Genomic DNA, 27,932 nt, shown 5'->3' on the forward strand with positions numbered 1-27,932 from the left:
AAATGATAGTGAAGGAACCAAATCTCAATTCAAGATGCAGTTTCTAAGAAGAAATACAAGTGTAAGAACAAGAACAAGAATAGAAGGTTCATGCGCATTCCACTCTGTATTTGGAACTACTTAAGATAAATGATCTGTAAAAGAAATTTCAAACTTCAGAAGAGCTGAACCCCAATCTCAGATCAAATACATTAGTTACGTGAGTTGAGAATGGTCCAGAAACATACGGAACAAATATAGCAACAGCAGATATTAGTATGCTTATGTAATATTTTTCCTATGTTTATGTTTGTAAACTGTAAAAAATGTGAATTTGGAAGAACTAAAAGCCAATATGAGAACAAATATTGGAATATGAATGATATTACTGTAGCAAAATCCTTTTCAATCAGTAACTGTTCAGAAGCTGGTTATTAGAAAATGTGAGGGATTTTTTAATGAAGGCAACCCCCGAGACCTTTTAATATGTTGTATAATTAATTTTTAAGACTTATGCTGTGAATAATATACTAATTATTAATACCTGTCTTTCATGCTTTGATAATCATAGCTGCTCTGATCAGCAGTTGTGAAAACTGCTATGCATCTTGTAATGCAATAAGAAAGCCTGGAAACACTTTACCTTCTCATAACAGCAACACAAAGAACACAGTGTTCTAGCTACTTTGATTCTGCAAACAGTCCCAGTGTCACGACAGATTACTGTAGTTTCCATAAACATGCCTTTTGTGGTTTGGTAAGAAAGCTTCTTCCCTGAAGGCATTTTGTACGTGGTACTAGTATCATCCTCTGTTTCTTCATAGTGCGCTCATATTCACTTGGAATATTCGTTCTTTTTACAGTTTCCTGAAGTATTTTTAGAATAATTGGAATGCTACCACAATCTCTCATTATTGCTTCAGATATTTTTGAAGTTACCTATCAATTGGAAAAATCCTAAAATGCACTATGCTGGTGATTTTTTTCTACATTAATGCTTAAATAAATATTTAAGTGTTTTACTGTAATGTTTATTTTTATCATACTTTTCTCTGTTGTAATTGGCCATCACTTTTTATTATTGTTTGAAATAGTTGAGTTAATGCAAAGTTCCATGAAGGTTTTTTTTTTACTGCAAATATTCTGAAATGCATGTTAAAATTTTTTCCCACTTTAATTCTTCTTTTCATTTATTTCATTTAATATGAAGTAATAATGAAATAAAAATGATGCAGCTTGTATCTTGTGTAAATTTTTGTGCTTGAACTTTTATCATCAATATTTTGATGTACCCAATTAAAGAATATAAATATCAGTAGTTTTCCTTAAATGTTTAAAACCTCTGTCAGGATGAAAGTACTGATGAAGCAATGTGACTTTGTGCATTTTTACATATGTCACTGGTCTGCCACTTCTTGTGTTGCAGAAAAGCATTCTTAGTGTAGGCAAGAAAATGGATGCAAATTGTATATGTAAATGAGGGAAAAAAGGGTCAAACGTTTTGAACACTGTATGTAATAGATAAGTTGTGTGTGCGCTACATATACAAAAACTGTGTAAAACGTCAGTTGTACTCACATTGAAAATTATTATTTCTAACTTTGCTGCTTGGTCTGCAGGCACATTTCTTACCGCTAATAAATACTGCATTCTGCACTCACCATTTATCAGTAAACTTCCAGAGAGAAACAGAAAGAAGTGGTTATGAGGTTATTTTCTACAAACTGAAGACTTTAATTAAGGGGCTGCTAGTTTTCTAAAAACTATATTCCATTCTGATTACAAGCTCATGCTTGTGATAATTATTGCATTCAATTCAGATTTCGTACCTGTTCAAGAGGATCAAGTGTCAGTCCATCTGTAAAGGCAGTGTTTACATTACAGAATATGCATTAGGTCTCCACCAGCAGTAAACAGCTTCCTAAATGGTTACACTGCAGATCAGACTGTATGGCCTTTTCTCTTTAGTGTACTCTCCTTTCTCAAGGCCTCAGCCGTGATTCCCTTTACCTGAGTGCTGGCCACACCTGCCAATATGCTACTAAACAGAGCAGAACTGCTAAAGTCAAGCAATGCAGGGAGGCAGGATTTGTTATTCCTTTCCTTTAACTTAACAAGCAAACACGTCTTCTTCCTGTGTGATTTTTCCACAATCTGTTCTCGACACTGAGGTCTTGGTTGAGGAGGAAGCAGTTACAGCAGTGAGATGTCGGGCTCAGAGTATGACTTGTTGCAGGACTAAAACAACAATATTCTAATGACACTGGTACAAATATACCGGATTAAGAAAATGCATTCTTCCCTAAAAAGTTTAGTATCTCCCTTAGGCTCGCTGCTGTCTTTTTCACTTCTTTTTGCCAAACTGAACATAGAATAACTACATCTGATGTACAGATAAATTTCGCATTCCTTTTTAACAAAGTTGTCTATTCTTGGTTTCTCTGCATACCTGCTTTATCTTCTACTAGGTGAAAGAAAAACAACAGTCTCTTGCACAAAGATTATGAACAAAAATATCAGTCATGTGGACAACAAGAAGTGCAAATATTTAACAAAACCTGAACCACAGATCCGAAAGTGCAATGAGCAGCCATGCCAGACCAGGTAACAGTGATTTGATTGTATCAGACTTATATCTAAATGTAAAAATCTCAGGTGCATTTATTGCTTCTGGCAATCAATGTGCAGTAAAGCCACACTTCCCAAAAGTTAAACTGCAAAGTATGGAGGACACTGAAACATTTAATGTTGTTTATCTTAAGTCTGAATTAAAGAGAGCCCTTAAGCACAGGACTCAATCAATTATCATTCAAGAAAGCAGCTTATTACTTTCTTTGGTAGAAGTTCTCACTGTGATGTTGAAAGTACAGTGAAATTGAAAGTAATTCAATTCAAAGCAAATGTAATGCAAATACTGTTGAAGAAAGTGTGTAAAATGGACCAGCAGACATAGCTTTGTTGTAAATCATGAAATATTAAGATCAATAAAATACAACATGTAATACATTGTAAGTAAGACTGAACTATTAACATCTGTGTTTCCACAGACAATTAAACAGTAGATAGATTTCTTTTAGTTATATGCATATTTGACCAGGTTAGCATTTTATTTTATTAATGACACTGAATTGATGGAAATGAAATAGTCTGCTATTCTTCTGAGGCACTGTATATCGCATTATTTAGACAGTCTGTGAATTGTAAATTGAGTCTTTAGACTACTAATAAAGAAAACTCAGTTAAATGTTCAGCTTTCTTACAATAAATGTCAGAATGTTGGAACAGATTTGTTAAACTTCAGTTTCCTAAAGATCTCCCTTGCAAATCTAACCTCCTGGGATAAACTCGTGTGCTACATTAATGGCAGAATTTCTGATTTTTAACGGTATATGGCCAGTCTGAAGCTACAGAACATTTGGGGAAACTTATCTCCTAGAATAGTTACTTTCCAGGTATATGGATTCTGCCAAACTGCATCATCGCCTTATTTGCTGTGATTTAAGCGAAGCAACTTGATTTACGCTTGATCCTAAAGAACATGAAAGAGTCCGAGCTCCTCTGGTTCCTTAAGAACAACACACAGGACTGATTCTGTTCTGAAATTGAGTCTTAAAAAAAAAAAAGATGGACATAGGTTCAGGGCATACATTTGACATATAGGTAGCCATAGAGATAGAAAATACAAGGCTGACTAGTGGACTATCATATTTGAAATGTGTAACACTATTTTGGAGCTTTTCTAATTGGACTTGTAATGACATGAGAATACTCTGAAAACATGGAAACTGATGAAGTGAGCATTAACTTATTCATAGAATCACAGAATAGTATTCAAGTTTAAAATATGTTAGATTAGTAATTAGTCTGTTTAGAGCTAAATGTTAAATTGAAAGGAAGGAGAACATTTACAAGTGTATCCTGACTAAGAAATTATTGGTAAGCAAAAGATTAAGTGATATAATCGGACTTCTTCCATCCTTCCAAGATTTCTTCTTACTGTATTGCCTGTATTTCTTTGTAGATGGATGATGACTGAATGGACTCCATGTTCAAGGACATGTGGAAAAGGGACACAAAACAGACAAATAGCCTGCACACAGCAGCTCAGAAATGGGACCTTGATCAGAGCAAGGGAGAGAGATTGTCTTGGGCCAAAGCCTGCTTCTGCACAACGCTGTGAAGGCCAAGACTGCATGACTGTGTGGGAGGCGGGAGTCTGGTCTGAGGTGCCGCATTTACAGCTTATAAGCAGACACAATGATTATTCATTAGTGTTTTCTGAGAGTGTAGGGCTTTTTTTGCTAGCAAAATGTGTTTCAGAATCCTCATGCAATGATTTAGAACCAGGACTAGGAAAACAAGGTTAGAAAACAAGTATAGAACTACTACATTTTACCTAGTTAACGTCCTGGAACAGTTTCTTTTGGCCTATTTTCAAGTGGATGTAATCAAGTACATCCTGACTGTAGTAATGGCTAACTAGTGGTACGCAGAATTAATACAGCTGCCAGCTACAGAAATGTGGGTTCAGACTGTGAGTGTCTGAGAGGGAAGTTGATCAGACTGTAGCTTCCATTTTACTTCAAACAGGCCGGGAGTGAAGCTGAAAAAAAAAAAAGGACATTCTCTTCCTTTTTCCAAGAGCAGTACAAGCACTGAGCCAAAGGGCTTGTAAATAAGATAATTTTGGATCCATTTATCCTGAAGCATTAGTGCGGGCTGTATGTTCATTTGATTTTCTTCTTCTAAGAAGCTATACTAATTCTTATAGTACTTGACTGTAGAGGAAGAAGGGAGTTGTTATCACTGCTGTCTGGAAAAGCTGAAGGGGTTATTTAAAGCTGCTCCCTCCACTGGAAGAATACAGCAATTCTGAGCTGTGCTATGAGTCCCTTCAGGCTCAGAATAAGAATAGCAGCTTCTGAATGTGGGTATACAGCTTTGTTTGGGTTTCTGTGGTCAGCAGCACAGGGAATATTCTCAAATAGAAAAAGCATGTGCTAAGATAGAGGTAAGAGGAATAATCATCAGCAGTTGTTGGTTTGATACAGACATTTATAATGCAAAAGTTGATTGTGGGAAGAGTCATGCATGCTTATAGTGGTGTGAGAAAGAAACCCTTGTGGTTTAGTTGATTTGTTTCACTTGAGAGATAATAAATAAGCACGTTTCTGCTGGAAGAAGTGTATTTTGAAGAGAGAGGTGTTTCCCGTAGACATTCCTACTATCACCATTGAACTGGAAGCTAGCCATTACTGCTTCCTGCAGTTGCAATTGGCTTGGCAAAGGAGAGTTTTGATCTACAAGCAGTGGGATGATCAAAAGCAGTGATAATGTTTTAAGAAGGAAATGGCATAATTTTTGGCAGAGTGGTAATAGCTGAAAAAAGCATAGATTAAGACCTTCTAGGGAACTCGAGGAGAGTTTTCACATGCTGTATATGCTGTGAATTTGAATTTTCAAATTCAGTCTGGATTCTTGCATTGGTTTAGAGTACTTGCTTTTACATTTTAACTTTTTTCTTCTTATAAAGGTGGAGTTTATTTGAAATTGATAAAGTCTTGTACTTACAGTCTTCATTTAGTGTTTTTCATAATATTTCTTTTAATTATTCAAAGATTGCATTATATTTTTACTGCAACTTTCGTTTCATCAAATCTTTTCTAAATGTTTCCTTATCCCAACACAGCTTTTAAAGCTTAGTTTTTTAGTAAGCAAATTTTTTTGAATCAAATTACATATTTTCACATATAAATCTAAAAATGATCATTGTGCCTCATACAGAATTTTTGTTCATGTGTTAGTTTTTAGCAAATCAAGTATCTGTGCAAAGATTGAAAGTCAGGAAATCATTGAAGTCCTGAAGTATTTATAATAGCTTGGCAGAAGTCGTTGGCAGAGGCCTTTTGTAGAAACCTGAAAAACATCTTTTTCCAACAGTGCTCTGTAAAGTGTGGTAAGGGAGTACGGCATCGGACTGTGAGGTGCACCAATCCCCGCAAGAAATGCGTTTTGTCCACAAGACCTAAAGAAGCAGAGGACTGTGAGGACTATTCCAAATGCTATGTCTGGAGAATGGGAGACTGGTCTAAGGTGAGACATCCTTGATTCTGCTGCCCCACAGCGTAATACATTCAAAGCTGAATTCTCTGTATGGCTTTTATTAGAGATCTAGAACCCTCCCAGTTGTGAAAAAATAATAATTAAAAAATAGTAAATAAAAAAAAAATATTCAAAACATGAAGTCACAGTGTGACAAAGTGTAAAAGAAAAGTCAGAAATGTGTATTAGTTGAATGTTCAATATTGTGCAAATGTGATATATATATTTACTGTTTCCAGTAGGCAGGCCAAACTGTCAGAAACATGAAGAGTGTGGAATATATCAAGTGTTCATATTTGCAAATATGCTATTATTTCTTTTCCAGAACTGTTTGAAAATTCTGATAACACTTGATTAAGCAAAGTAGCAGTTCTTTTGCCTGCGTCCTTTATTTTCTTTAGACTTATTTTCTTGCTTGCATCTCACTTGATGTCTTACTGAGACAATGTATCAAACACATTGAATACTGAGTTTGGCTCCCAGCAAGAAGTTCCTGAATGTCTGGATAGCAGCATACAGGCTATCAATTGGCAGTGTGCACTGCATGGTTTGGTGAGGTTCTCTTGTGTTTCTTTTCCACTTCCATCATAGGCAGGCAGAGGCCTAGTGTTTGTTGTTGCATGTCCTAATTCTGTCATGCATTTCTCATTGTAATGTGGAATTTGTTTCAAGGGTTGCTTAACAAAATGGTTCTGGGAAAATAATTGAATTTCCATTACTAAACATTTAGAGTAATTTGCTTAGGTCATCCTACTGAGTCCTGTCTCAAAACTACCTCACAGTCTTTTTTTCCTAACCAGGGCAAGGTATTGTTTGCCATTTAGATGTAACCCAACTGTAAATAATTATAATAATTATACTCCAATTAAGATCATTTCAAAGACATTTTATCATGTTTGCAGAATTTTATTTGTCCACAATTCCAAGATGTACCTTTCAGCCTCATAAGGAAGCATGTTTAGCATAGTCAATTTCCAAGTACAACATTTAATAACTAGAAAGCACGTATTACTGGATTTTTCTGAACACCTGATGTAACTACCAGTTATTTCCTTGGTATAGGAATTTTGATTTCAATGAAATACATACACACAGGCCAAACAGTATCAGAAGACACTGGTTAGATCTGTGATTGAATGAATGTGTTATTGGACTGGGAACCTGAACATCTGGTACGGTTTAAAATATTCAAAACACAATGAAATTCTGAAAAAAAAAAAAAAAATAGTTGATAAGATTGGTTGCTGCCCTATCACGGACCGTGCTTTAGCAGAGATATTCTAATTTATTTATTTATTTGTTTTGCTTCTGTTCATAACCTTGCAAACATCTCTTCTGCTTTCAACATAACATTACTGCAAAAGCTTTTAAACTTGCTTGCATGGAGAAGTATTTAATGTATTTTTGGTTGTTTTTAATATGATGTAATAGCTGGAAACAAGGACTAAAGCCAGTAATGTATGACTGGCCAGCCTTCCAAGAATTAGCTTCAAGAACTGTATGGGTAATGAGTGTTTCACAGAATTCTACTTGTGAGCTCCCATTTTATGACTATAGTGACTGTGGGGTACAAATTGTCACTATCATATTACTGCTTACTCAATTTTCTGGTCTTCTTTATGAGTTATTTTCAAATACTTGATTTTTTGGAATACCGTCATAGAAACTAGGATATAACCCCCTACCTTAGCTACTTCAGAAATACAAGTCAGTATGGCCATTAATTTTTAAGCAACAGCCAGAAGCAACTTATCTTCAGAAGCAGGGTTACTTTTATAAGAAGATATGTTTGGAAATAAGCCTAGTAGTTGCTTTTCCATACCACAGAATTGGAGAAAAAACTCGCATCATATAGCACTAGCATGAGCAAGAAGTAGACCATGTAGAAATGACCATTTGCTTTCTTAGCTGAAGCAGTCATTCAAATCAGCATTGCTGAGGCTATGTGAGGATGCTCAGACAAGTTATGCTGTATTCCCAGTGCCCTCTGAAGAAAAAGAAGGGCTTTATTCTCCGATTCAGTACTTTTCACAAAAGCCCATGTCATGGATTCATGTACAAGAATGTATTTCTTCCTGTTTAAAATTTACTGGCATTTCAAATGTTCTGCCTTCCTCCTGTCAAGATTTTAACAGTGTTACCTAAATTGTGCTTTGAACTTCAGAAACAGAATGTGAGGGAATATTTTGTATGGAATGGTCAAAATCTTTTGAATGGTTAATAATAGAGCCTGAGTGTGACTTATGCAGCTGAGATTTTCTAGGATTTATACAAAAAGAATAGATACTTTAATTTCTCTGCGGAGACATGCGTTCAATTTAAAATATACTTGGATTTCCTTTTTTTTTTTTTTTTTCCTCCCCGTTACTATTCTGTTCCATTGCTAGAGTACATAGCAACATGAAGTCATGTCATACATATTAATATGTCTGCAATAGGGGAAACAAATGGAAAGCTCAAATAAATGTTAATCTTTGCTCACTGTTTGTTTCTAACTTAGAAGTTCAGTGTAGCCCTCTGTGTTCACTGTTTTTACTCTTCAGGATCATTCTTGACATTGACAGAAGGCTGTTCCTTTGAGCAAAGCCAAGTTCCCCCTAGCTAATGCCAAGACTTGGCTTGAAAAATTTAAATGACGCTTCTCACACATTGAAACAAGAGGCTTAATGTGATCCTTATTGGCTTTGCTGCTTCTTTTGAACTCCTAAGGCATAATTTTAAATGAAGCTTAAACTGTACTATTACTGGAAAGATAACATTATTAATAACCATGGTTGTGTTGTAATGGAATTAATATTGTTTTAGAGGTACAGTCACATTGAGATCAAATAATTCTTTTGCTCAACATTTTAACAATAATAGCAAGATCAAAGAAAACTTGACTACAGGCTCTGATAAGTCAAAAAACATATAAATCCTTCTAAAATTCTGATTTAACTTATAAATATGCTGTATAACCTGAAATGTATGTATGCAGCATTAAACTCCTTAATAGCTCTTATTAGTCAGCAAGGTGGCTCAGTGTGCTAAAAATTTCTGTTCTCAACATCACTTGTACTCTGTGCCTGCCCTTATGAGTGTGCTGTGAAACTAAAGGCTCAAATTGAAGTGCTGGAGCCACTGTCTTGAAACATTGTCAATTTCATTCTTTCCTGTATGAATGCTGTCCATTGGATACAATGCTGAGCAAAACGAACGTTTTCTCCAGATGAAGAAAGCTTATCACATTTATTATAGACTTAAACAGAGCACAGTGTAGCTTGCTTGTATTATGAGCAGTAACTTTTGCTAATAATTTGTCATCTAAGGATAAAGAAATAAGCAGGAGGGTAGACAAATGAAATGCATGTGCAGTGTTTGTTAACACGTCTAGATGACTTACTAGAGAAATTCACATCACTGTATGAGTAGTTACTTAAATGATGACAGTACAGAATACTCAAAGGTTGTGTTGAGGGAACTTTATGTTGGAAGCGATATATTCATGCATATATTTTGCTATTATCTGGAATCTTCAGAACACTGGTAGAATAAATGAAGTATAAGAGGCAGATGAATTTTAGAAGGGAGGACAATTTGGGAGTAGAGTACATTTTGAAATTAATAAGAAAAATCTTAAGTTTGATGTGATATTAGGCCAGAAACTTCTGGAGGCATTCAGCAAGTGATAATAGGATTGAAACAATGGGCAAGAGAATAGAATTTAGAACCAATTTAGAGCCACTTGTAGAAAGTGAAGGAATATAAGCGTATGTGTGTAGGAGTCAAAGCATATAATACGACGTAAGTGCTAAGATAAGATTTTGTAGAGGAATCCAGAAAGAAAAGATGCACTCAGTAGGGGCTAAAGAGGAAGTGACAGCTGGATTTCTAAACAGTGCCTGTGTATTAGGCTGAAGAGAAACAGTCGTCAAATACAGAATCTGTCATAATGATTCACATGGTTGGGGTGTATTTTGCTTTGTCTGTTGGCTGAAGAAGTTAGAAGGGGGATCAAAGTTGGATCTGATAATTTTTTCTTGTAAAACTAAAGGACATCTGAAGCCACTGCTTGGTTTTTACATCAGTAAATCTCAGAACACATGTCCTGTTTCAAATTGTTTATTTAAGATAGCCTATACAATGCCATCCAGGTAGTGGGTGAAAGGAAGATAATGTCTCCAGCTGTTGAGGAGAGACAGAAAGTTGACTGAAAGATCTCTCGGTACAAAAAGCAGTTGTTAGTGACGATCATTGCTTTTCTTTTGTCCTGATCAAATAACACGTAATAATGTAAAAAAGGAAAAAAACAAATTCACTTTTTGCCAATTATTAAACCAAGTGAGATGTTCAACCTTTAAACTGTGTGCTGAAACACTTAAACAATCCCTAAATTTCCATAGCAAATAGCTGATTTGCTCTCCTTCAATTAAAAATACAGAATTTGAATATTATTAATGCTGTAGTTTCACTGACAAGGTTGTTAACCTTGGTTTTATTCTTTAGATCCCAATCTGAAAGTATTAGCTTTTTCTCAATCTAGGGATGGAACAGTATTGGCTGCAAGTCAAATATGACACTATTAATAGATTTATGTACAAAGAGAATATGTGAAACAATTGAAGTCAAAATAATTTTAGCATCATGTTAATAATGTTCATATTGATCTAATTATACAGTAAGTTTCCAGCAGGTGACGTATGTCTTTGTTTCAGAAATGAAGTATGAGCAAATCTTACAGAAGATGTCAATATAATAAAATCAGAGTGGGGAGATTTTTGTTCTTTTCCAACCACTTCTGTGATATTAGCTTGTTTTAGATAGATAGGATTTTGTAGATCAGTCAAGCAAACTGTATTTTGCCTAGAATAAATGAGCTGTCATGTTAGTTTCTAGAAAAACAAATTAAGACCACCCTTTGCAATAGCCAAAAACCAGATAAAACTGGAAAACATTTTAAAAGTAGACATTACCTTTCTTGAACAATTAACAAGTGAGTGCCCATAGTGACCCTCCTGGGACTATAGGAGATGGTATAAAGTAAAACTAAGGGGAACAGATGGAGCAGTAGATGCAAATGGAGCCCCATGTTCAAGGGTTTAGTGCAGTCATAGTCTGACTGCATAATGTACAGCATGCTACAGGTGCCATATGAAAGGGGAGGATACTATTATTACCTGTTAGATTTCAGAGAAAGAAAATGGTAACACTGCTAAGCAGAAGTGATGAAAAGAGATAACTGAGAACTTATATATAAATTCTGTTTTCTTCCTTTTATATCCATCAATATTTCAAAAGTAAACGTTGTTAGTATGCAGTAATAAACTTCCAATCTTTGGGCAGCTTAACAAATTTTTGGGGCTGTTCTTCCAGCCACAAATTCTATGGTTCTATCAACAGCTTGGAATCATGGCTTTAAGTGAAGAAGTCTGGCTACCATATGCCTTACTGAGTGTTTGTGACTTCCACAAAAATGACAGAAATGATTACTAGACTCTAGTTTATTGACGAAAGACATATTTGATATCATCAAAGCAAACTCTTATTTCTATTGAAACTAAAATGTTTTTTTTTTCTGTCAGCTGGCATGAATTTTATGAAACTTAATACTGTGTAATCCAGTTTGTCTTAAGTTTAATAGACTGTAGATATCTGTGCTGTACTCAAACAGATCATCTCCACTTTGCTGTTTTCTACTGTTGACAAATAATTGTTCATTTACATTCTGTAATTACCTTCTATATTTATGGCAGCTATTCATTGAATTAGTAGATTTGGCAATCTGACCATGCCAAATATGAATGATTGATGTGATATTTTAGTGACGTACTAGACTCAGAGTATCCACCAGTCTTTGTGATTTGACTCATTTCTTTAAATATAAATGGCTTTTTGAAGAAATAATTTTTCCCACAGCTTCAGTGGACAGTGCTAATGTGGGTGTCTGGCTTTCTGAAAATGGCTGCTGTCGCATGCTGGCATTAATTCCTCTTTTTCCCTATGGTGAACAGAAAGTCAGAAGTCCAGAGTCCAGAAATGGGATAAATTGCAGATTTTCAAAATGTTTTTTATTTATAAGAATATTAGTCACGTTTCTTAAAAGTTCTTTAACTGTGCACAGTAAGATAAAAATGTAAACATCTAAAATGTTAATAATATTTTTCAAATAGTTTTCAAAATAAATAATAAAAAAAATGTTTCAGATCCCAGAAATTTAGCTGAAATGTTTGCATGAGAAGAAATTGTATGAGATACTGTCCACTGGGTAGGTTCTTGGAATGTCTTTTTTTGGCCAAAAAAAGGGCTCCTTGGAATTGTACAGGGTGATACAAAGGTGTAACTTGAAGAAGAAAGCTTGGTTGAACCATTAAAAACCATGACATTCACCTAAGATCTTCAACCAGATAAAATGATACATGCACATTTACACTGCATGATTAAGCTTTGATACTGGAATTGAGGATTATCCTCAAGGGATATATAGAATCAAAGTGAAGTCTGTTTTTAAAAAATACATTGGCTATAATTATAAGGATTAGAAGTACAAATAGAATGCCTTTGATTAATGGTTGTTTCTACTACAGTGAGGATAATGGGAACCCTCTTTCTTGTGCTGAAGCTAGCTCAGTGACCTCTCTCAAAATTTGGATCTCTCAGAGGAAAGAAGACCAGGCAAAATAAACATGTTTATAGCTGACAAGAGATGTATCATGCATCTACAAAATAGAAATCAAAGAGCACAGCTTTCCATCATCACTTACCACTGGCAGTTTTCCAAGCCATTCTACTGCAGACTAGATCAGGCTAACTATCAGTTCTCAAACTTTTTTGGTTGTGAGACTTGAGTGTTATTGCTGCAAGAGATTTACATATACATATGCATATATTTAGATAAAGAATAATGTACCTGGGAATTGTTGAACAGAAGCAATATCCTCTATCCAGGACTTAACTGTGTGGTCTCCCAGAAATGTCAGCTGAGTTTTGCTAAGAGCTCCTGGGATCTTTACACAATGAGTCCTCTGGAAGGCTGATCCAGAATTCAAAAATTATACTTGACCAGGGAAATTTTTACTCTAACTCTTTGCTACACACCTGTTACAATGCATTTCATCACAGCTGTCTCGCTCCAGTTTATAGGAGGGAGATGAGGTACTTTGATAGATGTATACCCAATGTGAGATTAAGAAACAATGGTTCAAATGTTGGTTCAACTAATTTATTACAAATCTTAATCAATCAGGGAGATAGGGAAGGGGAGACGGGCGATAGAAAAGATAAGAAATAAAAGCAAGGAGTTTTTGTAAAGAGCAAGAGGAAGATAGTCACCGCCATGGGTCCAGTGAGGTTTTTTAGTAGTGATGGGTCGTCCAGGGCTGTTTGGTTGATAATGGTGATTATGGTAATACTTTCCAATGTCTGTATATACATATCATAAAGTCCAAAGTCAGGGGAGACCTCATTGCACTCTACAACCTCCTGAAGGGACGTTGTGGTGAAGAGGGATTTGGCCTCTTTTCCCAAGCAATGAGCAGGACACGGGGTAATGGCCCCAAGTTGTATCAGAGGAGGTATAGATTGGACATAAGGAAGAGCTATTTCTCTCAGAGAGTGGTCAGGCACTGGAATGGCTGCCCAGGGAGGTGGTGGGGTTGCCATTTCTGCAGAGTTCAAGAGGCGTCTGGATGAGGAGCTGCGAGATGTATTAGTGCTTGTGGTGGCAATGGTGATGAGGAAACAGTTGGACTAGATGATCTTATAGGTCATCTCCAACCTTGTGATTCTGTGATTCTATGAAAGTGGTTGAGTCAGCTCCTTTTGGAGTGGCATCTTTTTGGCTTTTGGATCTCAGCGGGAACTCCTTTTGTTCCCATCTGCCGAGCTTTGCCAGCTGATAAGAGGGAGCATGGAAGCGCCAACTTGTATCTTGCCTTCACAGAATACAGTGGTATTATCCCCCAGTCTCCCATAGAAAGCTGGAGTTATTTGGTAATAGTCCACATCTTCTATCAGTAAACAGTCCTGAGCAAACCCTTTTGAAGGCAAACAGCTATGAAGGAAGGTGCTTTCAAAGGTCCGCAGAGTGATGTTGATTGTCACACATTGATTGTCACATAGTAGCACCCATCACTCGTCTCCCCGATAAATCAGTTAGAGTCTGATCACAAGAAGTAACTCAGGAAGCAAGCTCTGCGCCAGAAAATAAAGAATAGTTCTCACACTAGCAGATTGTATATTCCAGAGATCTCTACTGAATGACAAAAGTTAACAGCAAGCATCTTTCTTGTGTCCTTGTGCTGGCATTAATTTTCCTTCAGTCATGCCTGGTCTGAGAAGACTATTCTCTACAAAATTTAAGTAGATAAGAACTACAGAGTCCATGAGAATTTCACAGCTACCCCAGGAAATATGATGAATTTATGTGCAAGTACATTATGAGGAAAGGAACTAAGGAATCAAAAGTAATGTGGGCCTTGAGGGTCACAAATGGGTATGGGAAAAACAAAAAGGCCAGCTTCTGTATCTTTCTCTTAGACTTTCATTTAACTGAAACAAATGTACTGTGTATGTACACACTATTCCACTTAAGAATCTCCAGTGTTTTTACAGTAACTGATGATATACCTGAGGTTATGGTGGAAAGAAGTAGATATTATCTCAGTATACAACTGGAAAATGCTGCAGTTTATCTAGCATTTCATGGCTTATCCCTGCTATGGGGAATGACACTCCCTGGCATTTTCAACTACATGTTTTCAGTATAAGCTTTTGCTGCATGTTCATTACCTTATTTTCTGTCATAGTCTTCTTTCTTGCTTTTGCTTGGTGATACATGTTGGACAGATCATATCATTGGTCTGTTTGTGATGGTGTCTAGATTTTTTTTTTTTCTGATAGCTGACAAATCATTCCAAGACTGTCAGTGTGTGCAGGAAAATTCAGTTACTCAGTCCAGGACTGAGACAGCCCAGTAGGCATTCTTTTGCCTTGTGTATCTCAATCTCTAAGATAATCTCTCTGTCCTTCCAAATGTTTTCATCAGCATCTCTGACTCTATCTTCTGCCAAAGTGTAACTCATTTAGCTTTTTGACTTGGATTCTGCTAGCATTTATGTAATCCTTCTGCTCTTTTGGGATCTAGATGATTTCTGTGTGTTGGAAAACTTATATTTCATGCCTTTTTCTTCCTATCTTTTATAAGCTAATGCAGATAATACTATCAGGTGTTCATGCTTGAGATAAACTTGAGCCATTATGCAGTTCTTGTTTTACAGCACAAGTATTTATTGTTTTTTTTTGTTTGTTAATTTGCCTACATGATTCTTAATATTTACTGTTTTGTAATAACTTCCAGTTAGATTTCAATTTGAAATTATTTTTACTGTTTGTAGTTTTTAAATACTGGAAGAAAGATTTACTTTTCTGCATTATCTTTCAGAGTGTTATTCACAGAACTACATTTAATCTCCAAAATTCCCTCATATAATCTTGCTACAAGTATCTCCGCTGAAATTGATGTAGAACAGCCTTCAAACAAAAGTAGTGATTGTTCTTAGGTGAATTTATCACAGGATCACAACAGCTCAGATTGGTTAACATTGTCTATTTATTGGCCTTTTGGTTGTTCTCTAATGACATTCTTACCTTTGGATGACTTCATCATATGTAACAAAATTTACATTTCATTTTAATACAATTAGCCAATTAATATGGAATTTTCTGGAGATCCGTTTTCTTGCATTGACTGTATCTAGATACTATGAAGAGAAAATTGATGAGGTTTTGCTCATAATTTTAAGTAATATTCTAATTCATTTTCCTTGTTTGTCTTTTTAAATTGTGCTTTTTATTGTTATTATTTGTTCTTTTTTGTTGTTGTTGTTTTTTTTTAGGATTGTGGTATTTTTGTCATTTTTTTCAGAAGTAATGGCCTATATGTGAGATCATAGTATTTTAGCCAAAATAACCTTAAGGTTCAATTCCTTCTTAAACAGACAGGATTAGTTTCTTTGTTTTGCTTTGAATATCTTTCATATACGTTTGACATAATTACTTGCTAACACTTAAGGCCTTAATGATGTGAAATTTGGTAAATTTACTGAATGAAAATAAAGTAATTGTTAGGGAAGAGCTCTTTTATTTACTTTTAGTATTACTGGAATAAAAATGAGATTGCTACCTGTCATAATTCCATTTACAGTCAAATACTTAATTGTAGGCGACTTATATTTCTTTAATTTCTGAAAGTAAGTATATTAAATCATGGAAAATTCCGGAAATATGAGGGGAATTTTTTCTTCTCATATGACATTTTATGTATGTTCTTAGTGGGTTCTTTGAATTGTCATTTCATTAGAAATGCCATAATCACTTCAATAAATATCTATCTTGATGAGCTATGGTTTTCCCTGGAAGGATTTTTACACAGTAGTTTTGTGATATATGCTAACATCAAATTATATATTCAAAGACTAATTTCTCAAAATATTTTCAAGAATTTGTTTTCACTAATCCAGAACATCATAGACCTATTGATTTCATAGAAAAGAAAAGGTAATTATGATGTCTTTAAAACTAACTGCTTCCAGTTTATCCTATTCTTGTTTTGTTATTTGATAGTTATAATCAATAGAAAGTCGTCTTCTGTGAAAATACAATTTAGTGAATTCTCACAAGTGAAAATGTTAGATATGATTATGTCTTGCTTACCACAAAGCACTAATGGCAGTGCTACGTTCTGTGGCTATACAGAATACCACACGAAGGAATTTTTAAGAGTGTGGGTACCATAATATCAAATCTAAGTATCAGCCCTCATAAGCAATTATGAATTGCAGTTTTATCACATGGCTCTAACAAATAACTGCCTCCTTCCAATTTCTTTTCTGACACTTTAGAAATAATGTAAGGCTTTAGGCAAGTATACGGTATCTCTAAATTGTGAAAATATCCACAACATATTAGTATACAAGAATTGTAGAAGTGCAGTTGACTAAAGTTATTTGCTCTGTTGACTGGATAATAAAGATTCTAATAATGGTTATCTTTCACTTCCCTCATCTCTGAATATCACAAACATCACAGATCTATTTTACTGCCAAAAAAAAAAGTTGAATATTTAGTTTCGGCTTTGCATGTATATTGCCTTTAAAAAAAGCATGAAGAAGAAATATAGTCTGCAAAACTGGGAAAATAAAAATTGAGTCTTCATATAACTCAGAAGCATGTAAATAGTTTTCTGCTGAATCTACAAGTGTATAAGTTGTGATGGTCTTCTGTTGATTTTGAAAGTATATGTCATGACTAATGAGAGATATACATTTAAGCTGGGCAACTTTACCTGAAATTACAAACAAACAAATGAAAAAAAAGCAGTCTGTTGTTTTTGTGAATCAGGATTTCAGGTTATCATACATAGAACTTCTGCAGAAGGTTAGTGTTCTCTATGAAGATTTCAGGAACTTTTAAGTTAATATTTTTAGGATAATAATAAATTAGTCATCAGAATTCTGTTTGTGCAGAAAAGGAAAGTCTACATAATAAAGAGTTTTAATTCAGTGAAGAATCCATCATAAAAAAAAATGCCTTTTCCTTTTGCTCTTTTCCTGGTTTCAAAGAGATCCACAATTGTCTTATACACCATATTAAAAACTTTTCAGTCTTGCAAGGGATTTCTCCTTCCACATCCAAGGGTCTTCTACCTATCCTTGTATAATCAGTAAGAACATTGCAGTATAAATCTTGCCCGGAGCATGAGATCATATGTCTCACCACTACTCTTCATCTCACAGGAGGTGGTATGCTCTACCACTATCCAGCCTCTAAATTCACCACTCAAAACACTGTGTGGGATTTTGTGAGTTAACCCAACACTGCAAACACTGTGGAGGAAAGTCAACAGGCTCCGTGTCTCAACAAAATGCTACTCTCAATGGAGCACTCACACTTACTCAACCAAGTTGTGATGGACTGTAACTGGTTTATCCAAAATAATAAATTAAATAAATAGATAAAACAGGAACTGAAGCAGGGTCTCACACATGCACAAAGAATATATTATTTCTGAGTTAAGTCCAGCATGGCTGTTAAGATCAACACCTGTGAAGTCCCACTGTTGATTCAGAGTAAATGATCAGTGTTGGTCTACAGCATAGATTGTTGATGGAGAAACTTCTGTATGCCATCCTATTCAAAATGATTTTTTTTTTGGTCATTTCTGTAGTAATCGTGTTAAGCTAAATTCCATGTGATTTTCCACTTGTAAACTGTCAGTTGCTTTTTGTATTGTTACCAAGAGCAGTTTCTCATGTTTCACTGAACAGCATAGATAATCTCCATGTGAAGCTAACAGTGACTAAAAAACTAGAGAAGAGAAAACTCCAGGTTCCTGAGACCAGATGATGAGGACTTCCTCTTCATGAGGCCTGCTTCTAGTGCAGCTTATCAAAGGTGGGCTGGGACCATCTATCTTCCTTTCAAATCTTATGTCTTTTGAACAGTTACCAAATGCTGATTAGTAAAAAAGAAAGTGCTTGGAGAAAGAGAAAGGAAAAAAAGAGAGAGAGAGAGAGAGAGAGAGAGAGAGAGAGAGAGAGAGAGAGAGGCAGAGCAAGTGAGAAAGAGAGCAAGAGAAAAAAAAAAAGAAAAAAAGAAAAAAAAAAGAAGGTCAACTAAAACTTCCTAAACCTAGGAGACCAACTGCAGACTTCTTTTCAGCACAAGTTCTGAATATTTTTGGCATTCACAGACTGAGGTATTGGGTGTGTCAGAAATGAGAGGCAGAAAGACCTTCCTGGAAATGATGAATAGAAGAACTCAAACTTCATCTTATATTTGAAACTATTAGTTCCCCTTTTTTTTTTTTGTTAGTTGCACTGTTCACAAATAGTTTCAGGAAAAAAAAAAAGAAAAAAAAAAGTTGAAGTAAATTACAGATTATTTACTTTGAATAGTAACCTTTAAAAGTAAGAATATAAACTCAGTTTATTGCAAACAAATGCAGAACTTTTACTGATTACCTGCCTTAAAAAGTGAATTTCAGATATACATAATGGTTGCAAGCATGATAGAAAGTACAAATCCTGTTGCTAGCATCTGATTGCTTGCTATCCTTGTTTCACACTCACTTTATTAAAAGGTTGAAACTGCTTGAATGCTGGAACTGATGAACCTGTACATATATGACTAGGAATGCTCTGCTAATAATTTCCAGTAGAACTCATCAAGTTTTCTTAGAGCACTTCTCCTCTTTTAATGATACTTAGACTTGTAAAATATTTTACTGAACAATCCACTTTTTCTTGAATATAAATTGTCCAAGTCAATTCTGTTAATATTGATTGGATTTTTCATTGAGGATTGTATGAACCTTTGCAATGATTGCCTATTGTCTTGGCAAAAGGATGCATTTTCACCATTACAGTCTGCCAGTGACAATTTTTTCCTTAATTTAGGAATTCCTACTTCTTTGAAAGGCCAGCTGGAAGCAGCCAAGGCATTACAGCACCTTCCTCAGCTGTTGGCCATGGGAATATGCATTCTCTCCAGAATATATATCTTTGGCAGGAAAAAGAAATAAGGAATCTTGGGTAACTGGTGTGCATGCCAAGTGTAAGGATTGTTATATTTAACACCTAGATTTCTTTCCCTGAAATTATGTCTAAAAGAAGTTCAAAAGTAGGACAAAATTCGAATAGGGTGGGTGGACCTCATTTGAAAGAAAAAACCCCTTCCTTTTCTTAAAAAAATAAAAAGAAAAAATAAGAAAAAAAAAGAAAAAGAAAAAGGCTCTTAACTATATTTATCCAAGATTTTTTTTTGTAATCTTTAACAGGAATGTTTTACATGTCTTGCTGCTTGAACGGTTTTACAGTACTTTTAGGAATATGTCCAAAATGCACAGATTAACAGCCACATAAAAAAAAAAAAAAAAAAAAAAACCTCTGGCTGCGTATTAGAACATTTAGTCTAAACCTACAAACACAGTTGTCCTGCAGGAATTTTTGCTAATCATCTACATGGCCTTAAAGTGTAGGTCATCAAAACAGTCAAAATTAAAATGTAATTCACCACCGCAGAATAAAGTATAGCGTGTGTAAGCGTGTACTTGGGAGGTGTGGGAGAAGAGCTATAGAAAAACATTCCCTATTCACTCATACTAGAAGATGTGGGTTGAAATAAACCTGAGATGTACTGAATATATGAAAGTTCATACAGATTGGAGTGGGCACTTTCTGAAAATTTTATTTAAATAAGCTTTACATATTTTTGTACTCATTTATATGTAACATACATACGTATGGAAAAATCAGTTTCGACAGATGGACAATATCATAATTTAATTTACAGCTTAGAATGTGAAGATGAAAGCATTGCTGTAAATTGAAAATCTTGTTACAGTTTTAAACTTGGAAACTACACAGAACCTCTGCAGCCTTGACTACATACTATAAGTTCTACATAAAATGTGATACATATTCAGTGAGCAGTATTTCCCTGAAGCTGAGCATTTTCAGTGAGTAAAATGTAGAGGTGAGACAAGGTTAGGAGACATTTGTGTATGGAGCTTGAAACTAAAGATATGTATGTAATGAAGTGAGTTTCACAGTGAGGATCAGAGCTCTTGCTCCGCAGCGCATCTGGCTGGTTTGCAGAAATTGAGATGTCTTCTGGAGAAATTGGAATGAGTCTGTACATGTGCAGAGTCAAAAAGAAGGATGTTGTGGATATGATTTATCCCCCAGAATTAAGTGGCTGCTCTTGGTTATGTAAGCAGTTGGCTGTTGTGGGGGTAGCAAAAACTCAGGTGTATGACCAGTTCATGCAGACAAGCAGAAATCTCATTATCCCTGTCGCTAGCAAATGCCACTACTAAATGCCATACCTGAAGTATGTTTTCCCTAATTTTATACAGATAACATGGGATACCTGAAAATTTTCATTTTATTTTCAGGTGCTTTTAAAATGACAAAAAGAGTTTATTTCCTCTGTTGCATATAGTCTATTTGTAAATTTTGCTAGAAGGTATTATATTTCATACTACTTTGAGCATCACAATATAGCAATGGTAAACTGATTTGTTTTCTGACCTTTGTTGTTGTTGTTGTTGTTGTTGTGGCATCCAGTGAGTAGAATTCTAATTCTGAAGTCAGAACGTCAGACACCATTGCAGATGATGATGTGTGAAGACAGTAAAGCACAACCTGATTGTACAATGGAGTTTAAACATTACTAGTTTTGGGAAAAAGTCTCCTTTCTCATAAGCTTATCAGGTTAGCTTTGAACATTTTAGATGGCACATCAGTATGTGTTCAAAGTTTTCCCTGATAATCTTTCAAGGCTTAATTAAATTTCTCAGTTTTATAAGATAATCATAAATACTAAGCTAGAATTTAGTACATTTCTATGAAAATTAGGTAAGATGAGAGGAAAATGGGAGAAGAGGGAGAAAAATAGTATGTTTCTTGCTTTGCTACATACTTTCTGTTTTTATTGAAACTTGTTATTTTACTACCCTTCAAAGTCATTTTTCTGTTCTAAAATTTGTATGTTAGGTCATGCAAGACAGAAGTGAATTGTTTGGAAGTTGCATACCACTTTGCATGAAAACTACGCTGTAATGCTTCCCAGAGCTCTTTGAAATATCTTACAGTGGGTCAGTCATTAAGGGAATGTTAATTTGCCCCTTAAGATTTTAATACCCAAATTTTGCCAGTCTGTATAGAAATGAAAAGCCTGAGAGGGATTACCTGATTACCTGAGAGGGATGTCTGCTTGTTGTGATTGACTCAGAGGCAGTAAAAGCTTTCAGGCCAGTGCTTGTGTGATAGAGATAAGATGAGGCTGCTGGCAGAGTGTTCTCTGCACTGGCACCTTCACAGTGGGGCATTGTTATGCATTGTCAGTTAGCAGATAAACTACTAGAGCAGGCTCATCACCAGAAGTCCAGGCATCTTCAAATCCTCTTCTCACTTCCTGTCAGACTCCAGATGGCGAGGTTACACTTGCTCATTTTAGGACAAACAAAAATAAAGGCAGATAAATTGCTTTTAAGAGAGCGTATGTACCAGGTCCATCCTCCTGTCCTCCATCTCTGTAGGTGATAAAAGATGCAAACGTACTCTGATTTCACAAACACTTTAGCTATAGTTACTAAACATGAAAATGCTTTACTGAAGGGAAAGAATACAATACTCTGTGCAAAATTACCCTACACTTTGTGATAGCCTTAAAAGAGTACCTTCACCTTGCCTTCATTCCCAGGTTTGTCTTTTTTTTTTTTTTTTTTTTTAAAAAGTTTACTATTCTATTGTCTCTCATGCCAATCCACTAAAATACTCTGACGAGAAACCTCTCTGAACTTGTGGAGAGAGGAATCCAACCAGTGGCTGGAATTTTATTAATGTTAAGATAGATGTTCTGGCCACCGTGGTTATTTAATTTTGATATCTTTATGTGTAATACTATCAGTTTATCATATATGCAATATTTGCCAGTATAGAAAGTCAAAGTGTTTTCAGCTGCACAGGAAAATGGTAGAGAATTCAAGAAAGTAAATTTTGCCTGAGTCTTCTTCTCACACAATTAAAAAGCAGCCTACTAAATTAGAAGTTGATGAGAGTCTTCTCTTTTGGGACAACTTCAGTACCTGCTGGATTTCCTTCTGCAATCAGTACAGTAGTTCACTTGTTAAGTCGTGATTACTACTGAATAGACAACTGTGTGTTTCTAACTGAATGTCTTTGCAAGCTTTGAACTGTGCAGGCAATATCTGATTAACTTTGTAAGTAATTGTAATAACTTTATTGACTTTGTGGTGTTACTTCTGATGCACAACTGTGAGAAGCAAAATCAAGTCCACTTAATACATCTGTAGAATGTCAGTGTTTAATGTGTTTTACAAGATGAAGTGTTGCTTTGGATCTTGTTGATACTTTCTGAAAACGCCCTCTAGATATATATCCTGGTCTCTTTTGCTGTTTTAGGAGTGGAACATGAGTCTAGCTCCTTTTAAGCCACGTAGTTCCTATTTGGAATGCGTAAATCTTTCCTTCTACCAACTTCTGCTTGTCTCCCAAATGCACGCAGATGGCAAAAGGGGTGGATAAAAACCCCTTTAATGTTTCCTACACTCAAAATCTATTATTTTACCAAAGGCTTAGTGAACCCAATTTCTCTATCTCCATCTTGTGAGGGAGGGTGGTTGAGAAAGTGCTGTTGTTATAGGATATGCTCCTTGTCTTTCTCTCTTATTTCAATACTTTTCCAGTTGCTTCATGACATCTCCAAAGAAAACATTTTATGAATATTTAACTACTATTTTTTAAAGAATAAAAATGTTTTCAGGATTATATGGGTATCGATGCATAAGTTGCTAGCCAGTGCTCATAAGATTCTTTGCAAGAAACTAATACTTGAAGATGATCTCTATTACAAACGTCTCCAAAAATGAATGAAATTTATAGATACGAGTCAAAATCAGTAGCACATAGGAGCAAATCAAAGCTCTTTTTCTTTTTTTTCAATGTACTTATAATCAAATGCAACAAGTGGACAAACAATACTTCGTGTGTTGTGAAGTTTAATTCTTAGGAAGTCGGGGAAAAGGTTAATTTGCTAGTTTGGGACAGGTTTTGTATGTGTTTGTAAAGTATTACTCAACTTATTCTATTTTGCTAAGATACTGTGATAAAAGTAGGACATTATTATTGTTATAGTACCTAACTTTTCTTTTTTCATTCACTTTGGAAACAAGCAGGGAAGGGTGATTAAAAGCTAAGTAGTGTCTCACTGATTGCATATGTTTTATGTGTGACGTGTGAAAACAAAAAGGTGGGAAGCAAAAGCAGGAGGCAAACGCTTTTGCACTGGCAGAGGGAGTAATGGGTTATTTCAAAATGCTTCTCTCTGTCAGCATTTTCTACTGTTCCATCATTCTCACCTCCATTCTAACAGTATAGTAGAAAACAAATAAAGGAGAAAACCCTTTCTTCCTTTGTGCATGTAGCTACATTTCACTTTCATCACTGACTGCAAAAATGGATTTTGGCAGACACAGCACATAAGAATCAATCTTTCAGTGATGCTGCCATTTTGTTTATGTTTTTAAATGTATTTTTGTTAAGGTAATTGAATGGAAGGCAGTAATGTCAGATTGCAGTAAGAGCCATTGGCTTCAACTGGACTGGCATTTCACTTCATGTTTTGCAGGCAAAAATACCTTTCCAATGAATTTCTGTCTTCTGTGTGTTCCAGTGCTCTGTTACCTGTGGCAAAGGAATGCAGTCCCGAGTCATTCAGTGCATGCACAAGATTACGGGAAGGCATGGAAATGAATGTTTTTCTTCAGAAAAACCTGCAGCCTACAGACCCTGCCATCTCCACCCCTGCAATGAGAAAATTAATGTTAACACAATAACATCACCCAGGTTAGGTAAGCAGCCAAAATGACACCTTCTTACTGGAATTTGTTTTGTTTTGTTTTTGTTTTTGTTGTTTTTTCTCCATAGAGCAATGATAAATTTAAAACATAGGACTGAGATTCAGAAGATGCAAATTCTTTGCAGAGACTTCTTTCTCTACCTCACTTTTCCACTGTGTATATGAGAGACTGTACCTCAGGATGGTAAAGGATTTCATTATCCAGAGAAGGATTGTGTTATGAGACTGTGTGATATTATGAAATCAAGATATCCTGCATGAATACAAGTTTATTTTAGAGCTAAGAATGTGTTCCTTTATCCACTAAATTTTGTCAAACATTTATAACGTAGGCAAATCCTTCATTTTCTCTTTAAAAGCTCTGCACATCATGTTCTCATTATATTTGTAAGATAATTTTTGTTTATTGTTCCTCAATACAATTTTTTCTTTTTACTTCTCTTTAGTACACATTTCTATAATCTATGACTGATGCGCTAAAACATAAAAAAGAAAATTGCTAACAGAGCTTTACTGTTCCAGGAGAAACTGATGTCTCTGTTGGCTTAAAGAAATTATTTTACTGCATAAATGATCTGTTGATTCTTCTAATTGTCATTTCCTGATGGGGTGTTAATAGAGGTTACCATTAGCTCCCTGCAATGTTCATCTCCTTTTTGGGCATGACTGGGGCATTATTAAAAGTTTTCTGTCGGACAGCATATCTTTTCCAGATTATTTTCCAGAACCCCTGTAAAGATAAATTCTCCTGTCAAAAGAACTACTCCTGCATGGAAAGCAAGTCTAACGTTTCAGGCCATGTAATCCTTCCTTTGAGTGAGGAAACAGCATTTATCTCTGAGGCTTTTAACTCTTAAACACTTCTGCATAGTAGTCATTGTTTTAGTTTGCTCAATGAGATGACAGCTGTTGCTTACAGAACTTTCCTCAACTATTTTACTGCTGCCCTTCATACTTTGTTCAGCTGATCTCAGAGAAGCAAGAGGGCAGCTCTCCATCGCTGACACTCTCAATCCAGTAAAATGTGAGAGGCTTTGTTTCACAAAATTAAATGAACCACAAAGTTTCACAGAAAATGCATCTTTAGATTGGAATTACACTTTATGTGAAATTCACAAAACAAAAGGGCTATGTTGTTCTTGTAGAATGGGTTATAGAAATTAGTGGTAATCTACAAGTCCACTTCATGCAGCACGAGTCAGAATCCAGTCCCCTGGAAGTGCTAAAAGCTCCAAATTCATAAGCCAAAGCTTCACTTAAATATATTGATCATTTTCTCATCCACTTCATTTCCTACCATGCTGCATGGATCCTCTGGATCTGAGGGTAGGGTTCGTGGAAGGTGATGTGGGTTACACCATCTATCTCTATTCAGTTTTAAATGTACTCCCACTTTGACTTCTACTAAAATGACTGACTTTCTTTCAGTTCAGTATTTATATTGATTATTGTATGACATGTGGTTCTTGTGCCCTGTATTTCCTTGGTTTCCCATACTAATTGAATAGATGCTCTGTAGTTGGACTAACGCAGTGTATAAGTTTCCAAATTTGTTAGATGATTGACATAATAAAAGGTCTTGATAAGTGAAACAAATACGTGAAGTAAAAGATGACTTCAAAAGGAGAAAGACAATATATGTGAAAATATGACTAATTTTTAACAACTAGAATTATCAGGTGTCTGCATCTGAGAGTTAACGATACCTAAAGAGAACCATATAATGTGTAAGTGTTCCCGCTTTTCCCCATCTGCCTCTGATGAAAGCATTTCCCCCTCTAGATTTCACTGGGAACCACATTCTGTTACTATTAGAGCTGAGGTTTCTTATGGTAACATTCACCTGAGCACAGCTTCAGCCAGAACTGGCTCTGCAGCCCCTAACACCCTTGGATTCATCTCTAATAGAATTGAGCTTGCCTCTGTGTGGGGCAGAAATGTGCCTTAACTCTCTTGTGAGGAGGCAGCTGCATGACATGACACCAGTCACTTTCAGTGTGACTTGACTTAATCCAATTTATAAATTGAACTGGCCTTAAAATTTTACTGTTGAAAATGTTGAAAACAAGAGGATTTGTGAAAAACTATCCACCCATGGGAAAGGAGGACACTCTGCTGTCCTGGTCATCTTTGTTACCCAATTCTTCACAATAAATGTAGTAGTTACGTGTATTTTTTGTTGTTGTTTCACAGCTGCTTTAACATTCAAGTGCCTGGGTGACCAGTGGCCTGTGTACTGCAGGGTGATACGAGAGAAGAACCTGTGTCAAGACATGAGGTGGTACCAGCGCTGCTGTGAGACATGCAGGGACTTCTATGCGCAGAAGATGCAACAAAGGAGTTGACCTCTGTCAGGCTGGCTGGCTCTCAGCTCTTTGCAATCTTATTATTTATAAGCACACATAGATGTACACACACACGCGTACACATACACACACATGCACGCTTTTTCAGACCAAATACTATGATTACGTATAATTTAATCAAATTTAATTTATTTTTGCCTGCCAGACATCCTTAATTGTTTTGGTTAGACAGCCAACTTGTTTTATCCTCTGAGATTTTCATAATTAATTTTTATATGAACAATTTGAGGTACATTTATCAGAAATTTTTTAAAGAATAGTAACTAGTATTTTAAATGTCTATTTTCAGTAGGGTCATCTCTCTGTTGCCAAAAGAAGCCACCATGTTATCTTGAATTTATTTTAATTTAGCTGAATAGTTTTGTTGTATATGGAATTAAAGCCTTTTTTAATTTTATTATATTTTTGGCAGAATGATCTTGTGTATTTTGCAACAGATGTTGAGGTGAGTAAGCTAACATTATTGAGCAGGCTATTACAGAATGTATTGTGAAATCAGTTCATTTGATTTGATTTAGAATCATGCTGTTGGGGATAATCTACTGTAACTTATACCTATTGTAAACAAGGAAATTAAAATAGAGAAGTAGTAGGAATTTTGATCATTCTCATGGACATGTACTTGAACACAAGTATTGAATCAATGAAACACTGTAGAGATTTACACTGAATCACTGTTGCACTGTTTGAGGTAGTGTAGAGAAATGCAGTCCTAGAAATTGTACCATCCTATGAATCCACGTCTGTACTGTTTAGCATGTCACTTGATTTTAAACGTTTAGAAACAAAAAACCCACGCCCCCCTATACCTTTGTGCGTCCTCTTGCAGATTTACAAATGGAAGTCCTTCCTCCTGCCATTTTTATGAATTAATCTGTTAAACATTTTCAGTTCTTTGTCAGTAATTTAGGAAATAGCTTTGTAATTTTACTTTAGCTTATCTTTGTTTTATGAAAAAGTCTTTATAAAAATAAAATGTTTTACAGTTTTGTGAAACGTTATGAAACAGCTAAAATTTTCCTTATGAGAAAATATTGTACATGATTCACATGACTTTTACATTTT

The 27,932-nt window shown here is 35.4% G+C and overlaps 1 protein-coding gene across 2 annotated transcripts in view; it reads left to right on the forward strand.

The window, feature by feature from the left end:
- Positions 1-27,905, forward strand: part of ADAMTS19 (ADAM metallopeptidase with thrombospondin type 1 motif 19) — a 159,657-nt gene extending 131,752 nt beyond the window's left edge. The window contains exons 19-23 of one of the 2 annotated variants that reach the window (XM_048931929.1): positions 2,448-2,583; positions 4,001-4,205; positions 5,920-6,072; positions 24,316-24,493; positions 26,695-27,905. In XM_048931929.1, the coding sequence (XP_048787886.1) occupies positions 2,448-2,583; positions 4,001-4,205; positions 5,920-6,072; positions 24,316-24,493; positions 26,695-26,846 (824 nt within the window). In that variant the 3' untranslated portion in view covers positions 26,847-27,905. The remainder of the gene's footprint in view (positions 1-2,447; positions 2,584-4,000; positions 4,206-5,919; positions 6,073-24,315; positions 24,494-26,694) is intronic. The other variant, XM_048931930.1, reaches the window with a different exon arrangement.
- The last annotated feature ends 27 nt before the right edge of the window (positions 27,906-27,932 follow it).

This window comes from Lagopus muta, chromosome Z (genome assembly GCF_023343835.1).
Source record: "Lagopus muta isolate bLagMut1 chromosome Z, bLagMut1 primary, whole genome shotgun sequence".
Classification (NCBI taxonomy): domain Eukaryota; kingdom Metazoa; phylum Chordata; class Aves; order Galliformes; family Phasianidae; genus Lagopus; species Lagopus muta.